The 18,489-nt window shown below is 38.6% G+C and overlaps 1 protein-coding gene across 1 annotated transcript in view; it reads left to right on the top strand.

The window, feature by feature from the left end:
* Positions 1-2,334: 2,334 nt before the first annotated feature.
* Dytn (dystrotelin) overlaps positions 2,335-18,489 on the top strand; it is a 58,282-nt gene continuing 42,127 nt past the window's right edge. The window contains 4 exon segments of the mRNA XM_021263434.2: positions 2,335-2,750; positions 5,906-6,101; positions 7,502-7,587; positions 8,330-8,466. Coding sequence (XP_021119093.2) covers positions 2,651-2,750; positions 5,906-6,101; positions 7,502-7,587; positions 8,330-8,466 — 519 coding nt within the window. The 5' untranslated portion in view covers positions 2,335-2,650.

An 18,489-nucleotide genomic window follows, 5' to 3' on the forward strand; every position in this document is an offset into this window, starting at 1 on the left:
TGTAGCTGGGGCCAGTTTTAATGCCCCTGGGTAGTCCTGGGAGCTCAGTTTGGCTGGATCCAGTCTCTGCTTCTTAACATAAATTCCCTCAATCTGCTGACCTTCTGCTGAGAGTCTATCATGACTGGACAGCTCTTTCCTACTTTCTCAGGACAGCAAAGTGGCCCTGGAAGAAAGCAATGCTGTTCTGCTGTCAGAGTTCAAGTTTGCACCTCTCTGCACAAAATAGTGGCCCTGCACGCAGCCACCAATTGCAGGAGCCTCACTTACCAACTTTTTCCCCTGGAGTGGGAGGTTAGGGAATATTGTCTCGCACTTTCACTGCTACCACCAATGTACAAGATTCTCCTGATCCAGGTCTGGTCTCTGTTTCTCAGTGAGCCACTGAGTGGAGTGTTCTTCAATCTGAGTCAGTAATCTATTTCTTCTGTAGCAGTGGATCCTATTTTTTTCTCCTCTGTCAATTCCTTCAATGTTCTCACATGCCCTCTCCACCCTTTCTTTGGGTCTTCAGACTGTTGATTTCCAGGTTCCAGGGAACTTGTCCTGGATAAGTTGTATGTTCCCTCCCCAATGACTCTTAGATCTCCAGCTCAACCCAACCAGCAACCCTGACTCCAGACACATAATCAAAAGATTAAGGCCAGTTCAGCCCCCAGAACAGCTCCCTCCCAAAGGTCTTTAAAATGAGCTGTAAGTCTGCAGCCACTAGACACATGGGTATCGAGCCCTTGGAATGTAGCTAGACTGAATTCAGATGTATTGCAAGTGTAAAAGAGATATCAGATTTCAAGAACTTAATATGAATACCTCATTAATAACTTTTATGTTGATTACATGTTAAATGGTTATTTTTGACATCTCTATTAAAAGTAAGGAAGGAGAAAAGCAAGAATACTCCATATCACCACTATGATACATCACTAGTCTGGAGCAAAAAAATAAATAAATAAAATGTAGGGCAACAGAACCTCTACTGTCCCCTGCACACTGTTGCAAACAAAGCAGGCATTCCTTGACAGACCTTGTCCAGAGAACCCTCCAGTAAATCAGTGTCAGTTGGTTGGATTTGGAATAGAGTAATGAGTTGAAATTTGCTGTTCCTATTTGGGAATTTTAATCTATGAACACATATATTCACAAGGTAGAAATACTGGAAAGGAAGACATTCACAGCTTTTATCAAGATTTGCAGATTATCTGATCATTTATGTAAATAATCCCTAAAAATCATTTGCAAGTTGGCCGGATCCAAGACAATTGCTCCAGAATCAACAAACTCCCTCTGCACAGGTAGTTTTCAAACCTTAGTTTACATAAGATTTACTTTACTGTTGAAGCAAATGTCGGTAGATCTCCCTTCTAGAGTATGGAGTTGAGGTTTTGGGGCAATCTTGTTAGAATCTGTGTTTCTAACAAGTGCCCAGGTGGTACTGATGCTGCTGGCCCTGGAGCCATATTTTGAAGACCAGTGCTTTACACCAACAATAATCACTTAAAACAGGAAATTCTAGGTGCCTAAAATTAAACAATTAATGTTATGCCCTTACAAATCTTTTCTGGATGACATTAAAGAGGGTATGAATGAATGGGGTGATCTACTCTGCAGTTTTCAGTTTTGATAGATATGAAGACTGATCATTTTTGTATTAGACAACAAGTAATTCTGTTATGTGATGGCCAAAAGACATGTGGTTGTTACATGTCTCTTAAACAAAATGAAAATCAAATCTGGAGGACTGATGAAACCAATTTAAATCATAGGTCCTCAAGGAAAGGAAGAGAAACAATTTATTAAGTATATTACTTACATGTTTGTAGTTAAGTCATGCAAATACCCTATGAGGAATGTATCATAATCCTTATTTATCTGATGTAGAAACTGCAGATCAAAAACTAAATTACCCTAAAGGAGACAGGAAGGAAGCGGTAGAACTAGGCATGGCTGGCTCCTGGGCTCTGTCCTCTCCTCCACACTGTGAAATGGGCAGCTACACACTCAGTGCCTGGGGAGAGCTCAGAAATGCTCGCCATTGCTGGACTGATGTTAACCTCAAAATAAGATATATTAATTATTATAAAAATAATATATGCCCTTCATGGACGATTTAGATAATAGTGGCAAGTAAAAAATAACTAAAAGCACCAATAATTTCAGTATTTCACTTACTCACTGTTAACAATGAGATGGATGTCATTAAAAGTTAAAATCCGCAAGAGTAAGGATTTTTATCTGCTGTATTTTCAAGGACGTAGAATTATACCAGGATCAGGTGCTAAAAGTTCATTAAATATTTGCATAGTTTTTGCATCTTTTTCATGTATGTATACACATTAGACTGGAATATACTAACAAAATTGAGTTTATGTTCTACAGTTCTTTGTACTATTTGTTTCACAAGTACATTGCCTTATATAAAAAATGAAAAGATTGATGCAGGAGGACTCACTAGTTTTTGGTGAACTCTTTTATTTGGCAGATTCAGAGAGTACTCTTAGGGTCACTCCCAGCAGTAGGACACGGTAAGTATATTACTGCAGAATTTGTTTGTGGATAGAAAAGAAAGCTTTCCATCTTAATTTTGGGCTACGTGATCTCTAAGATTTCCTTCTAGGATGTGGGATTTATATAATAAGACAGTCCTTTACCCATGATATTTCATATTTCCTGTACAGACACTCTTAATAATATTGAGAATTCTATCTCTAGAACAGCCTTCAAATTACAGTCATGGGAAACTCTATGCCAGTGTAAGTACAAGCTCTCTTGAATCCCTTGAAATATCTGACCTTGATGATGTGTGATGTAAGAGTCATACAGAAACCAGAACTTTTCCCTCCCCATGCAGGTAACTGCTGGGTTCTAGAAGGTTGGGCCTCTGCACTGAGCTCATTTGTGACAGAGAAGACCAGCTCTGTGTGGGGGTGGGGTGGGGTGTGTGGAGGGTGTCACTGTGTGGCTTTGTTACTGGCAATAGAAAATGACTGTGGATGAGGACTTCAATTTTTTTAGTTTTCCTATTTGGCTTCTAGAAACATTTAGTTTTCGTTTTCCTTTCAAGATACCAACATCAACACAAAATACAACTACCAAAAAGTTAGTTAAGGATCTGTCCTTACAGATTTAAGTACAAAAATTTAAATTTCAAATTGAATGTTCAAATTGTATTTCCTATCTATAACTGACCATGCAAAGGAATGGTCAAATAAAAGATATACAGGCCATAAAAGTTAAAATCAGCTAGAGAGTTCCCTCGAATCCCCCTTTTGAATTAAATGTATATCTGTTTGAGTACTATGGCTTTCTTTCCTTATACTGTTTTCTAGGTAAAATATAGTAAAATTTCTCCATAGTGAAATAAATTCAGGTATTCACCATATCCAAAGTTATTAATCATTCACACGTTCTTTATTGCATTAAAATCACTTCATGTGAAATAATTTCTGACATTTATATCAAACTTAAACTGATGTAACTTCTGATTGTTGCAATTTTTACATTTTCCCTTCTACCTAATAAGTAATAAAGACAGACAGTTTTCCAGTTGCGCTTCACAAACTGTACATGATGTGAGGTAGGGAACAAGGTGGGAAGAAGAGATGGAAGCAGGCAGAATACTCAGATACCACATCCTCAACAAGAACAACTGTATTTCTCTGTTTTCTGTACTGTGCTTCTATAGCAGATTCCTCTGAAGAAAGGATTTGGGGCTTTACAAACAGTATTTTTTAATCACCACTCTAGACAAATAAAACTCACCTATTACTATTTTTTAAATTCTGAGGATAAATAAAACATACAATGTGCTCATTAAAAATCTATTCCCAGCAGAGGTGGAAGGATTCCAAGTTCAAGCCCAGCCTGGGCACCTTAACAACTTAGCCAGATTCTGTCTCAAAATAAAAAATAAGAGAGCCAGGGATTTAGCTCAGTGGCTCTGCTGCCTGCCTCGCAAGGGCAAGGTCCCAAGTTCAATCCCCGGTACCAAAAAAATAATAAATAATAAATAATAAAAAATAAGGGCTGGAGATATAGCTTAGTGCAAAAACCCTGAATTCAATCCCTCATAATACGCACACACAAACACACACACACACACAATTACCCCAATCATGCTGGATTCAATCCCTCATAATACACACACACACACACACACACACACACACACACACACAATTACCCCAATCATTTTCATGAAGATTTTCTCCCATTAAAGAAAGTTACAAGCAAAAGTGCCCATAAGTCTCCATCATTAATGCTTAGAAATACAGAACAACATAATTGGAGAATGTAGATTTTTAAATTTTTATACTTTTTGTTATCCCTGCCATCGGAAACAGTGAATATAAATAATAATTATGAGAAATATTAACAATGCATAAGTCAGTGAGTGAAAATTCTAACTAGAAAAAGTATCCAAATATCTGAAAACAAAGCAAAACAAAAAACCCCAAACACTGCGATAAAGTGTCACATGAACTCCAAGCAGCCAGCCCGAAGAGTATCGCTGAGGAAACCTGGTGTGAAATTAATGGACAGCACCATTATCTGGCTTGCCGGAACACAGAATCTCCACAGAAAATAAAACTTCCTGCCTTCAGAATTCCAAGCCCAGGTGACAAGGTTTGAGATCAAATAATGATAAAACAGTGTACAGCTTCAGCCAGCTGGGGCCAGGTTTTATTTAAGCCCCATTCCTAAAACCTCTTCTCTGTTCCTTAGACGCTCCCCTTAAAAGCAATATCAGAGAACAAATAAAAATTTTATGATACTTGCTGGCTTCCTTATCTGTGAGAGTGATTTATGAAGTAGAGAGAAGCATGGGGTTTTATCATTTCACAGGCTGAAGCATTTCAAATGCCAGCCACTCTCGGTTTCTTGACATCCCCACTCTCAGGTGACACATGGGGTGTTTATTAATTTTATCTGTCGTCCTCTGCCCATTGGAAACTATAGGGTTAGCTCCATTTCATTCTTCTTTCTATTCAGTGCCTTGTACAATTTTTTAGAAGATATATATATGTATGAAATAAACTATTATTTTTATAATCAACTCTAGTTTTTATTAAGTGCATTTTCTAGATTATAATATTGATGGAACCAAGGTTTTTTAAAATGATATTTCTAAGACAAGAGTGGTGCCTAAAAAAAAAAAAAAAAAAAAAAAAAAAAAAAGAGTGGTGCCTAAAGAGTGATAATTCAGGGCTGGGGATTTAGCTCAGTGGTTCTGGAGCCTGCCCTGCAAGCACAAGGTCCCAAGTTCGATCCCCAGTACCAAAAAAGAAAAAAAAAGGAGTGATAATTCAGCAACTAGTCTTTACAAAGATCACTGGGGATTTTAACTATGGCAATTAACATCCTAACACGCTGTCCTCTTCTGAAGCTAGGGTGCAGACAGAAAAGATGATTTGAACATGAAAGCTTAATTTGTTCAGTCCACTTAATGCAGAAGATAAAAGATTTTTTTCCTAACTTATCACCATGGTGTCTTAACTTGGTTAGAAGGCTTATTTTTCAAGTTTCTCACTTCTCTTCCTTTTTAACTTCATTCCACAAAATGACAACCTAGAGATTATACTGGTAATAAAGTTTTGATTATGTTTTATTATCTCAAAGCATAGTTTTCCAAAATAAAATTGACCATCAGAATAGTAATGCCTGAATTACACTCAAAAATTATGTATCCATATGGTGGTCGTATTTAATTCCCTTTAAGGGGCCAGGGATTTAACTCAGTGGTTTTGTGGCCTGACTCTCAAGCACAAGGTCCTGAGTTTGATCCCCGGTACCAAAAAAAAAATTGATTGAGCCTTTAAGGAAAACAGCAGACATAAGATGTTCTTACTTAAACCCTAGAAGGCACTTGATTTATTTGAAGGCTCAATTTCCCATCTGCTTCTTACAGTGGACTTGGTCAGCAGCACCTTGATTCAGGAGGTCTTAGTCCAGCCACGTGTCTGGGAGGCCAATGCAGGGCTCCTTTCTGTGCCACGGCTTTTTCAGACCTTCCAAGAGCTGTTTCAGAGGGCCAGTGTGGAAACACAGGTGCATCCCAGAGCTGCAAAACTCACGTTGAGTCTCCTCATGGCCATGTGTGACAGGTGAGGATGACGCGTCACACAGTGACCTCAAGGGCAATGTTTAGTTGCTACTGGTCACTGGCCACTTCATGCTAATGTGTGCCTGAGGTTTGGTACACAAGAAGCCATCTTTATTTCTTTTCTTGTTTTCCACAAATTTATTACTCATTCAAGACAAGGCCAAAGAAGCGCATGCTTATCAGTGTCGCTCATATAAATGACTGGTAGGTAGTAAAAGGGGGAAAAAGGCTCCACCTTACTCTTACTCATTTCACCTCCAGAGAAATAGGCATGCCTTTTGCAAGGGCAATCATACATATACATATACATACATTTAAAATTACACTGTTTTGACTCCCAAGTAGTATATTTCTTCACTTATTTCTTTGTAACCCATGATCAATTACTGTTTTGGTTTGGTTTTTAGCTAGAATAAGATTGAATAGCCAGTGCATGGATGGCTAACCTACAAACTAGTTTAGACCGTGGCAAAGGATTAATTACATGTGCTCCTGAGTCAGTAGCTTTGCCCTTCAGTGTGCATGCACACACACAGGTTTGTATATGGGAAGGGGGGCAGACATGTTTTGGTGAGCTGTAGCTTTTACATTTTTCTGCCTCACCTCAGTTTCGTTTACCTTACATAATCTTGATTTGACTGACTTCATTTTTTTAGAGTGAATTTTTTAAAAATTGTAATCAATATGAAGTATTTGGAAAATAGAGAACAAGAATAAATGAGAAATGTTACCCATAAGCCTGCTTCGCAGAGGCAAGCACCATTTGAATCACTGAGCAAATTTCTTATAGTTGTTTTCTTTTCTGGTTTATGATTTACTTTTAACTGCACGAATAATATAGAAACACACTGTCAGGTTATATCTTTCTTGATTTTTGCCTCTTTCAACATTAAGCTTCTGAGTGTCATTTCAACTAGTGTACATGTTTATAACAACCCTCCTGCCTTTGACAAAATGTTCTGCAGGTCTGTAAACTGTGTAGCCAGTGGGCAAAGGATAATTAGTCTCTGACCCTATGAACCAGCAGAGGTTTTGTTTGTTTATTTTGTTGTCATGCTTGCTCATTTTTGTCCTTATCCTTGTTTTTTGCTTTCCAGGCAGCTGAGTGCTGGGACTGCCTGCTCCACAGGGACAGGATGCGTCCTACATCCCTAGTCCCCAGCACAGTGCACAGCACAGAGAGATACCCAGAAATGTTTGTGGAATGAATGAATGAATGAATGAATAGTGAAACATTTTAATTCAATAGTTTGTTCTGTCAAATCTACCTATAGGAAAAGAAGCCATGAAAAGCTAGGACTTACAAGAAGTCTCCATTAATAGCTATGGTTTTTATAAACGATTTCTTGTAGACTAACCCTGCCCTTCCCTTTCTTGTCTCTGTGATTTGTTCCCATGCAGCACAGGCAAGGGTGCTCTCAAGCTTCTGCTCGTGGCTGCTGCCCCCATTGTGCTCTCAGGGGACAGCCCTCTGACAAAATACGGAGGTAAAGTGTATGAGGTTAGTGTGTTCAGAAGTGCAGGGCTGAGGAGGTTGCTCAGTGGCACCGCGCCTGCCTCGCAAGCGCAAGGTCCTGAGTTTGATCCCTGGTACTAAAAAGAAAAAAGAAAAAGAAGTGTGGTGATGCCACCCACCCCCCACCAAAATCTCCAAGGCATTAACTTCTCCACTCATTCCTCTATCCCTGTTACAGTTACTCTTGCTCTTTAAGACATACTCAGTATGACAGGCTTGTTTTATTTAAGAAAAATGGTTGGTTAAGATTGAGAGAATTTGGAATTTTTTGAGATCCTGTATGCACTATTTTGTTGCTCTTGACACTTGATTGTTTAGGGATTAGGCAGACACCGCTGATTATTGCTCATTGAGAACTAGGACGATCCTCCCATTGCTGTTTACCAACCTAGTGATTTTAAATTATCAAGAAGTTGAAATACAGGCCGGGGATTTAACTCAGTGGTTCCGCCGCTTGCTGCGCAAGCACAAGGACCCAAGTTCAATCCCTGGTACCAAAAAAAAAAAAAAGAAGAAGAAGTTGAAACGTGAGTGGGTTTTTTTAGTTATCCAATGATCTAGATTGGGAGACCTTCAAAAAAGTGAGCAAATAAGCAAGAATATAACTCTGTCTCCCTTTCTCTTCATAGCCACAAAAACTTAAATCAAAACAAACACCCCTCAAAGATATGAGTATTCAATCTAAATATGTCTTTTCTCTCTTATGTGCCTAGCTCTTTTTCAGCTCTATACAGAAAATAACAAAGGAGGTTATGAATCCAGGGCACACATCACTCAAAGGGTTTTGAGAAATTTACTAACAGATCTACAGCAGGTCAATTCTTAATACTCAAACAGTCTGGTTTTTACAGTGTCAATTTTACCCTTATGTAACTCTCCATGCAACCCTGTCCTCTTTGTAGCCACAGCTATTTTCTGAGGACAGGGTCCATTTCCTTCAGAATGATCTACTACAATTTCATCCTAACTGGTTTCTCCAGTTTAAGCCTTCCCATTTTTATCTCTTCCTCGGCACTGAGTCAGTGACCTTTTCAAAATGTAAATGTCAGCCTGAGACATTTATGAGCTTTCATTACTGTAACAAAACAACTGAGATAATTGACTTAAAAAGAGGCAATGTTTGCTTTAGCCCACAGTTTTAGAAATTTCTGTTCACGTTCAGTTGGTCCCATTGCTTTTGGACCGTGGCAAAGGAGAAAATCATGGCGGGAACACATGGTAAATACTTCATGGTGACCAGAAAGAAAGGAAGCCAGGATTCCACAGTCCCCTTCAAGGGCAAAAGACCCAAAAGACCTAAAACCTCCCACCAGACTACCTCTTAACATTCTCATATCTTCCCAGTAGTACCATGTGTTAGGCCTTTGAAGGACACTTAGGTTCAAACTACAAGATACCTCATTCCTAAAATTCCTCACAGGCTATTCATGTCTTTAGAAGAAAGACTAAACTCCTTAGCATCACAAGAAAAGCTTTTTGTCTTTGGCCTAATCCTTCTCCTTTTAAAAAGAGATAATCTCATGATTCTCATGCAAATATAAAGAGAATCTGTGTCAAAAATCTTTTTTATTCATTAATTAAAAGCAAGCACCTATAAAATGCCACAGCTAGTTAAAAGGGATGGGGGGGCAAAGAACAGACAAACCACAGGACTGGGAATATTCAAATGAATTTGTAGGCAGATGCCAAACCTACTTCTGGGGAGAGGAGAATGTTGTCCCTCAACCAGAACAGAATTTATTTACATGTCTACAGACAAGAATTATTTGCATTGCTATCAGTTTTCTATAAGTCATCTTTAACCTCTGCAGAACTATAAAATACCTAGTTAAGGACCATGGTGTGTTATCTCTTCAGGTTCATATAAGCAGCACTGAAAAGATAACCAGGAGTCTTTTTTTGTTCATTCCAAAGTGTTGAATTCTCCCTTGCTCTCTGCATGCCCTTTAATGGCTGCACATGGAAATCCCTAATGGGCCTGAGGTGTGCCTTTCTCCGTCCTTGGCTTCTGCAGTTCCATCCACCTGCACTGCAACTGCTCATCCTTTTGAAGGACCCTTGTTAGCAAGACAGACTCCATATTGCTGCTTGACCCACCTGCCTGCCCTTTAGATGAACTCAGAAGGAGGAAGCTTAGAAACCTCCTCCCCTTAGAGAGTCTCTTAGAAACAACAATTAATCAACTATTGTTTTACAAATGTTCTAACAGCAGGACGTTCCGCTTCTGTACCTTTTGCTTGCTTTACTAGTTCTATCCCATAGAGGGGCCTAGAAACTGTTGGCCTCAAAGGTGTATAAAACATGTTTGTCACCCCCCAGTTGAGGCTCGAGTCTGATGCTCGGCTCGGGTCCCGGCCCGGCCCGTAATAAACTCCTGTGTGGATTTAATATGGGTCTCTGGTTGGTTCTCTCTCACTGGGTGCAACACTTTCACTTAACAAATACTGCTCATCTTTCAAGATCATTCAAATACCAGTCACCACCTCACCCAAAGCTTAGCTCCTTATGTATAATTTGCTACAGAGTTTGTCAAGTTTTACTGGCTGCTTCCCCACCAGCCTGAAGGGCCTTGTTTCCCAAGGGCAAGGATTTTACCTCATTCATGTTTATATCTATTGCCTTTAACAGTGCCTGATACTAAAAGGCCTTCAATAAATGCTTAATGAATGCGTAAAGCACCAAAATAAAGATTTCCCATAATTTCCTATGTTCTAAGAATGTACAAATTTGATACTGTTTTTATCCTTATCAGGCAGGGGAATTTGACTCCCTTAAAGTTGGTACATTATTTTCAGTGTTAAGCTGGTGTGAAATGATACATCAAACAAGAACCACCACAAACAGATTGAGCAAGTTCCAGACTCCCTTGTGTGTAAGTGGTTGCTGCCCCCTTTATGCCTTTAGCCTTGTTTGAAAGATGTCTCTATTTTTCTTCCAGCCTGGAAAAAATCTTCATACTTCATTTTCTGTACTGTGAAACCATGGAAACTCTATCATTTTTCCCCTGGGCCTGCGTGAATCAACTTTTCTCAACTGAGTATAGTCATCATAGGGTTACAGAAGGAAAATATCTATCCAAAATTTACCTTTGCTTTTATTATTTCTCAATATTAATATTTTATGTTGTGTTCATCACAGTAATTAATACTTAACTTATTCTGGAAATGCAAAACAAAATTTAAGATGTTCATATTTCTTATATTTTAAATGACAGGTAAAATGGTATGTATCAAGTACAACAGAATATTTTAAATATATATGCTTTGTGGAATAGTTAAATCTCTCTAGTAAGCAAATTCATTATCTCACCTAGTTATTTTCTTTTTGTGATAACAATGCTGAATATCAACTACCATTTTTCAAAAATACAACATATGCTTATTAACTATAGCCACTATGCTGTACAGCAAATATCTTCAATTTATTTCTTCTACCTTAAGTAATTATAAAATTTTTAATCAACAGCCCCACCATCCTCCCTCCCTGTAACTATGCCAGTCTCTGGTAACCACCATTCTGCTCTCAACTCCTATGAGATCTGCAACTTTTTGTAGATTCCACATATGAGTGATGTCACACAATGTTTGTCTGTCTGTGCGTGGCTTATTCATTTAACATAATATCCTCTAGGCTCATCCGCGTTGCTACAAATAGCAAGATTTCCTTCTTGGTTGAGGTTGAATAGTACTCCATCATGTACGTGTACCACACTTTCTTTATCAACTCATCTGTGGACTGACACTTAGACTGCGTCCATATCTTGGCTATTGGGAATAATGCTCAGTAAACATAGAGCTGTAGATATCTCTTCAATATATTATTTTCCTTCCTTTGGATCTATACAAGATTGGGATGGCAGGATCATATAGTGGCTCTATTTTTAATATTTAGAGAAATATCCCAACTGTTTCCATAGTGTCTATTGTAGTTGAATAGAGTACAAATGTTGGATGGACTGCACTGGAAATGCCTATCATGTCCATTTGGTCTAGAGTGCAATTTTAACTCAGTGTTCAAGGCTGGGGTATAGTTCAGTGGTAGAACACGTGTTTAGCATACTAGACTCCGGGTTCCATCCTTAGTGCCACCAAAAGTGGTGGGGGGGCAATAAATCTGATGTTTTGTTTTGTTCCTTTTTCTAAATGATCTGACATTCAGACATTGCTGAAAGTATGGTATGGCAATCCCCTAATACTATTCTATTGCAGTTCAACTCTTCCTTTAAGTCTGGAAGTATTAGCTTCATACACTTTGGTGCTCCAATGCTAGATGCCTATATTTACAATTGTACACCCTCATACTTAATTGACACCTTATCTTATATAATGACCTTCTTGGCCTCTTTTACAGTTTTTGACTTATAGTCTTTTTTTACCTAAATAAGTATAGTTACTTCTCTTTCCTTTTAGTTTCTGTTTGCATGGAATATTTTCTTAGCAACCCTTCACTTTCAGACTATTTGTGTCCTTACAGGCATAGTGAATCTCTTTCTTGTTTTATCCATTCTGCCACTCGGTTTTTTAATTGGAGAATTTAATCTGTTTACATTCAAGGTGATTATTACTAGACAAGGACTGACTACCCTCATTTTGTTAGTCTATTTTTTTTGGTAGATCCTTTTTTCCTTTTCTGTTCTCTTATTTCTTCCCTTCTGATTTAGTGATTTTTCTTTAGTAGTATATTTTGATTCCTTGGGTTTTTAAATTTTTAGTGTGCCTGTTATAGGTTTGTACTTTATGGTTAATTTGAGGCTTACAAAAATATACTTATAATAGGTTACTTTAAAATGATACTCATTTAGCTTTGATTGAAAAAGTAAATAAAGGTTCCACACCTAAACTCCATTCCCTGACCTCATATTTTGAATTTTGAGATCACAATGTATAATTTTTTATATTTTATATCCCTCAGTAAATTATTATAGTGATTATTCTTTTATTAGTCTTTCCTCTTAACCCTTCTACTAACAATATATGTGATTTACCTACCACCATTACAATATTTGAGTATTCTGAATTTGTCTTTGTTCATTTTTTTATCAGTTAGTTTTATACTTTTAGATGTTTTTATTTTACTCATTAACATTCTTTTCTTTTGATTTAAAAATTTTCTTTATTATTTCATGTAAGACAAATCTGGTGGTAAAGAATTCCCTCAGCTTTTGTTTGGGGAAATTTTCATCTCATTTCTTCATTTCTGAGGGACAGTTTCCTGGGTACAATATTCTTAGTTAATATGTTTTTTAAAAAAACTCTTTCCCTTCAGTATTTTATTTATTTTTTTGGTACCAGGGATCAAACTCAGGTGTTTGCGCTTGTGCAGCAGGCGGCAAAATCCCTTCAGTATTTTAAATACAGCATCCCATCCTCCCCTGACTGTAAGGATTCTGCTAAGTCTGCTACTAGGCACATTAGAATTCTCTTGTATGTTATTTCCTTCTTGTCTTCAGCTGCTTTCAGGACACATTCTTTGTCTTTGTTTTTGGTAGTTTAATTAAAATACAGTTGTTCCTCAAGATCCACACAGAATTGTAAGTGCCCATTGCAGACACTAAAATCCATGAGTGCTCAAGTCCTTTGTATAAAATAGCAAGTATTTCCATATAACCTACACACATTCTTCTGTATATTCAAATTACCTCTAGATTACTTATTATACCTATTAAATTATAAAAGCTATGTGAATAATTGTCATTTTTATGTTGTATTATTTGGTGGATAATTATGAGAAAAATGTTCATACATGTTCAGTAGGAATGAAATTTTTTTTCAAATATTTTTATCCGTGGTTGGTTGGATCTGGATGTGAACCCTGTAGATATAGAAGGTCAACTGTATGTCATGGCATAATCTTATTTGGATTGAAGCTGAATAGAGACTTTTTACTTTCTTGTTTGTGTGTATTTATATCTTTCTCCAGGCTTGGAAAGTTTTCTGTTTTGTTTTTTTTTTTTAAGCAACCTTTCTATCCCTTAATCTCTTTCTACTCCTTGAATATCAATATCAATGACTCTGTTTTCTGTTGCTGGCTCATAAATCCTATAAGTTTTCTTCAGTCCTTTACATTGCTTTTTTTTCTTTCTCTTCTAACAGTATATTTTTAAGCAACTTGTTTTTGAGTTCATATATTATGTGCATTGTATTTGTGTGCTCTAGCATTGCTAATTGTTTTTAATTATTTCAATTTCTCTGATAAATTTATAGACTATTTCTTTATATTTTCTTGAAGTTTGCTGAGTTTCTTTAAAATGAATTTTTTTGTATTCTTTATCAGAATTCTTTGTCTGTTTAGTGGTGTCCTGTTTCTGTGGTTATGCATGACCCTGTGGTAATGTGTGGATGCCTGCACACTGAAGAGGTAGGCAGGTAGTGGATACTCAAGTCTTTGCAGTCTATCTTCGTCTGGAAATGTTCTTTAATGATAAGTCTGTCTAAAAACTCTAGACAAGTTGTCTGTTGTGATCCCTAAGCCCAGGATCACCATAGCCAGCACCCAACCAGGGTGGAATCTAAACCAACATCTGTAGAAGCCTGCCTATTGCTGGGTTATTTGGAGCTCAAGGCTACCATAGTTGGCCAGCAGCTATACAGGCCAATTTGAGTCCATCTTTGAGGGGCTATGGACTCTCATCCACACTGGAATGGGTCTTAAGGTTCAGTTGACAGATAACAGCCTAGGGTTATGGGCTGTGGAGATCTTCCTGGTGCTGGATTTTAGTGTGGTGAGACTAGCTTTGGGGTTCTATGAAAAATACTGCACTTGCTTTCTTCTCTTTTCCCCAAGCAAGTAGTAATTGTCTTGGCATTGTTCTGCCTTGGGTTGAGGAAGGGATAACACAACTAATATAAAACGGTTCTTCCTACTTTGTTCAATATTTTTTTGCTTATTGTTAAGCTGTAACCATGTACTATGATCTCTCCCTGGTTTCTTTTGCTCTTGATAAAGTACTGTGTGCATATATAGTGGTTTAAATTGATGATTCTGAAGGGGACAATTGCTGAACCCCATCTTCTGCCATCTTGCCCCACCTCCTTCTCCTGTCTTCAAGATGCTCATATTCTGTAAATAACAGGATGACTTTTAAATTTTTTGTCACACTAAAATATCAGGTATAGACAGTTTCAAGCTGTTCTGGTGGTTGAAGCAGCATGTGCCTCAGAAAGCCATCATAGCAGATGTTCTTCCCCAGCTATCTCAGAACTTCAGTAGGTGGGGAGCCAGGGCGCAGAGGGGAATCTGTTTACCCATCTATGCAACTAGAGCAGTAAGAGGAGGACGGGGTGAAAGGAGATGGGTTGAGGGACATTTTCTTTTTTCTGTAGAATTCCTTACGCTGCTCCCCTGACTACTACAAGTAGCTGCAGACTAGCACCAGTCTTGTAGGCCCACAAAGTCTGCCTTTGTTCCAAACTCAACTAAGGTCATTAAGCTACTGCAGTGACAGCTCCTGCAGCAGTCCACACCACCCTACACCTATTAGTATGCTCCTGAGAAAACTATTAGGAAGATGGAAATTTGCATAACAAATTGTCACCCCATTAACTTCCACTATGGACACAGAGATGAGTTCCAGTAGGAAATTCCAGACTATACTATGTGATTCAAACTCTACCCTAAGAATTCTAATTATCCATTCAAGTGCCATTCTGTCTGTGTCAGCATGCCATCTACTCACATTTAATTCTTCCATATAACACCTACATGAAATTGGTCAAATGGGCAATTAATCTGTGAAATCTTTGTGCACATATTTAAGAGCAAAAATGTACATTAAAACCCACTACAGGAATGAATTTTCTTTTCACTAGTGCTAGAACCACAGAGCTGGCAAGCTGATCTCATATTATCCACCTCCCTTATTTTACAAATGAAGTGAAACTCCTTTTCCAGAGCTCAAGGACAACAGAGAAGCATTAATGTTGTACCAGCAACACAGTCTGAATAAGTGGTCCAGTTTGTTCGTCCACACTAGGAAGCCAAAAGATGAGAAATGAGTTCTTTTTTCAGACAATGGCCCAATAACATAGGGGTAGTTACTTACATTTTGACTGATGGCAGGATTATTATCAATTTAAAGTACAAACCATCTTGTCACTCTTACGTACATGTTTGTTGACTTCTGCCTGGCTAATTGTCAGCAAAGAGCTTCTAAGTACCACTTTCCTGATTAGAGGAGTGTTTATTGAAGTTGATGAACTCGGCAGGGAGGTCTTTGAGGTTAGTCCTGGACTTGTAGACAATGCCTGCTGACAGTCTGTGCTGTAGAAGATGTCAGATGTGAGTTAGGACCCCTGACCACATGGAAACAAATGGAGGTGACAATACACATACCTGTGCATTTAGATTATGTCACAACCAAGCCACCCTGGACATCTTGGCAGGCACAAAAGGTTCTTACTCCCTTAGTTAAATTTCTTCTGGTGACTGTGTTGAAAGATGGACGCAACTGAATGAGGCATTAGAGTATCTATAAAGTCAGGTGATACAAAGTTTGGTAAAAATCTCTTAACCAAGAGTAAGGATTTCTGGAGTGAACCCCCAGTTCTGCAGTTAATTTGCTTTTTCGACCTTGAGGGAAGTGTCAAACCTTAATCATTCTTTTTTTTATTTTTAAAAAATGTTGAATTAACAAAATGAAAACTATACATAGTCAAGATGTGAGCAAATATGGTGGTCATCCCAGCTACTCAGGAAGCTGAGGCAGGAGAATGACCTGAGCTCAGGAGTTCGAGGCCAGACTGGACAACATGGCAAATCCCTATCAGCAGAAGGCAAAAAAATACATAACTATGCACTGTGTAATGGTCACCAGAGTCAAATTACTAAACCACATCCGTCACTCCCACAGTTGCTGTTTGTGTGATGAGGGGAGGGGTGGTGAGGACACCTGAAATCTGCTCTCATATCAAATGTCAAATAAACAATAGAGTATTAGGAACAATAATCACTGTGCTCTACATTAGATCCTGTGTTAGCTTCTCAGGACTGTGACAAAATGTGTGACAAAAACACTTAAAAGAAGGAGAGATTTATTCTAGATCACGGTTTCAGAAGCGTCAGCTAGGTCAGCCTGGGCCAAGGTAGACACACTATGGTCGGCAGGTGTGGCAGAGGAAGGTGTTCAGCTCAGTGCACAGGAGGCATAGAAAGGGGGAAGAGCCAAGAGCACCTGTGCTTTCAAGGTTCCTCCTTTGTTTTCATTCCATCTGGGCCCCCAGCCTAGTCGACAGTGCCACCCACATTCAGGGGATCTCCTCCCTCAGCTTGCTCTTCCACACTCCAGGCATCTCCAGAAACACCTCTCAGACAAACTCAGAAGTGTCTTTTACTAATTTCCTTGGTGTTTCTCATTCCAATCAGGTTGACACAATTAAACATCACTTTATCTATCAGTCAGTACTTACTAGAGATGCAGATTTAATGCAAGATATATAAATACAGAAGAACTTACAAGACTGGCTTACAGTGGCCACCCACAGAGTCAGGTGTAGAAGAGTGCAGAAGGGCTGTCTTGCTCTGGAGATCTGAAGGACCGGTCAAAGGTTGAAGCCCTGGAGCTCTCTGTAGTGTCCCATGCCAGTCCATATCTGAAGTTCCGAAGGGCCTGCACTGGAAGCCAGGAGACTTCATCCAAGGTGAAGGCGAAGACTGGAGCTCCTCCAAAGAAACAGAAGCAAGACTTCCTTCTTCATTTCCCTTTTATCACATTCAAGCTACAAGCCTATCCGTTGCTGTCATTCACACCCAGGATGGGTCTTCTGTCTTCAGAAAATACTTTCAGCCACACCCAGAACTATGCTGATCCAATTTAGTTGGGCATTGCCTACTGTTGACACAATCAGTGAATGACCACAATCACAGATCCCCAGAACTTATTCACTGTATAACTGAAATTCTGTGCTCTTTGACTAATATATCATATCCTCTCTCCTCTACCAACCTCTAACTCCTCAATACCCCCCATTTTACTCTCTGTTTCTGTGAGTCCAGCTTTTTAGATTCCCCATCTAAGGAATATCATGTAGTGTTTATCTTCCTGTATCGGGCTTGTTTCACTTAGCTATTGTTTTTCAGGTTTATCTATGTTGTAACAGTGAGGGGATTTTCTTCTTTTTAAAGCCTGTATAGTACTCCGGTTTATAGATACTATATTTTCTCCACTCTTGACCTAAGTTGTTTCCAGAGTTTGGCTATTGTGAATAGTGCAACAGTGAACATAGGGTTGCAGCTATCACTTTGACATAGTGATTTTGTTTCTTGTCACCCCCTTGGTTTTAACAAGGATAAAGATTAACACCTCAAAAGATAATATTTGTTAAAATGAGATGATGTGAAAACATTGGCAAAGTTTTTCCTTAAAACCACTACAAACTTAGGCCTGGGATTTAGCTCAGTGATTTCACCACCTGCTGAGCAAGTGCAAGGACCCGAGTTCAATCTCTGGTACCAAAAAAAAAAAAAACACTACAAACTTTAAAGCAGTGTTATTGTGACTTGCATTTCATGGGTGAACAGGGCAAAGAGAAACTAAAATAGTTTAACTGAGATCACAAGAAGTGAGCCAACCACCTTTTACTGCCCCAGTTGCCAGGCTTTCTTCTCTCATTTTCCTTTCTCCTCTTCCTCTTGTTCATTCATTGCTCCAACCCAAACACTGCACAAAAGCCCTGCAAATTTCTTCTTGCTTGGACTGGGGTTAGGGTTAGGGTTAGGGTTAGGGTTAGGGTTCTTGCTTGCTAACCCTAACCCCCATCTGGACTTGGAAACCCAATACTGGGACCCTATGGCTATGAGTACTGTCACTCAAGCATGCCAATTCAGGTGGCCACGTATATCTGGACTTTCTGGCTGCTGATGTGAGGCTCCCTTTTGC

The sequence above is a fragment of the Heterocephalus glaber genome, unplaced genomic scaffold (assembly GCF_053883595.1).
Source record: "Heterocephalus glaber isolate CG9 unplaced genomic scaffold, H.glaber_assembly_v1.0 deba00000621, whole genome shotgun sequence".
NCBI lineage: Eukaryota > Metazoa > Chordata > Mammalia > Rodentia > Bathyergidae > Heterocephalus > Heterocephalus glaber.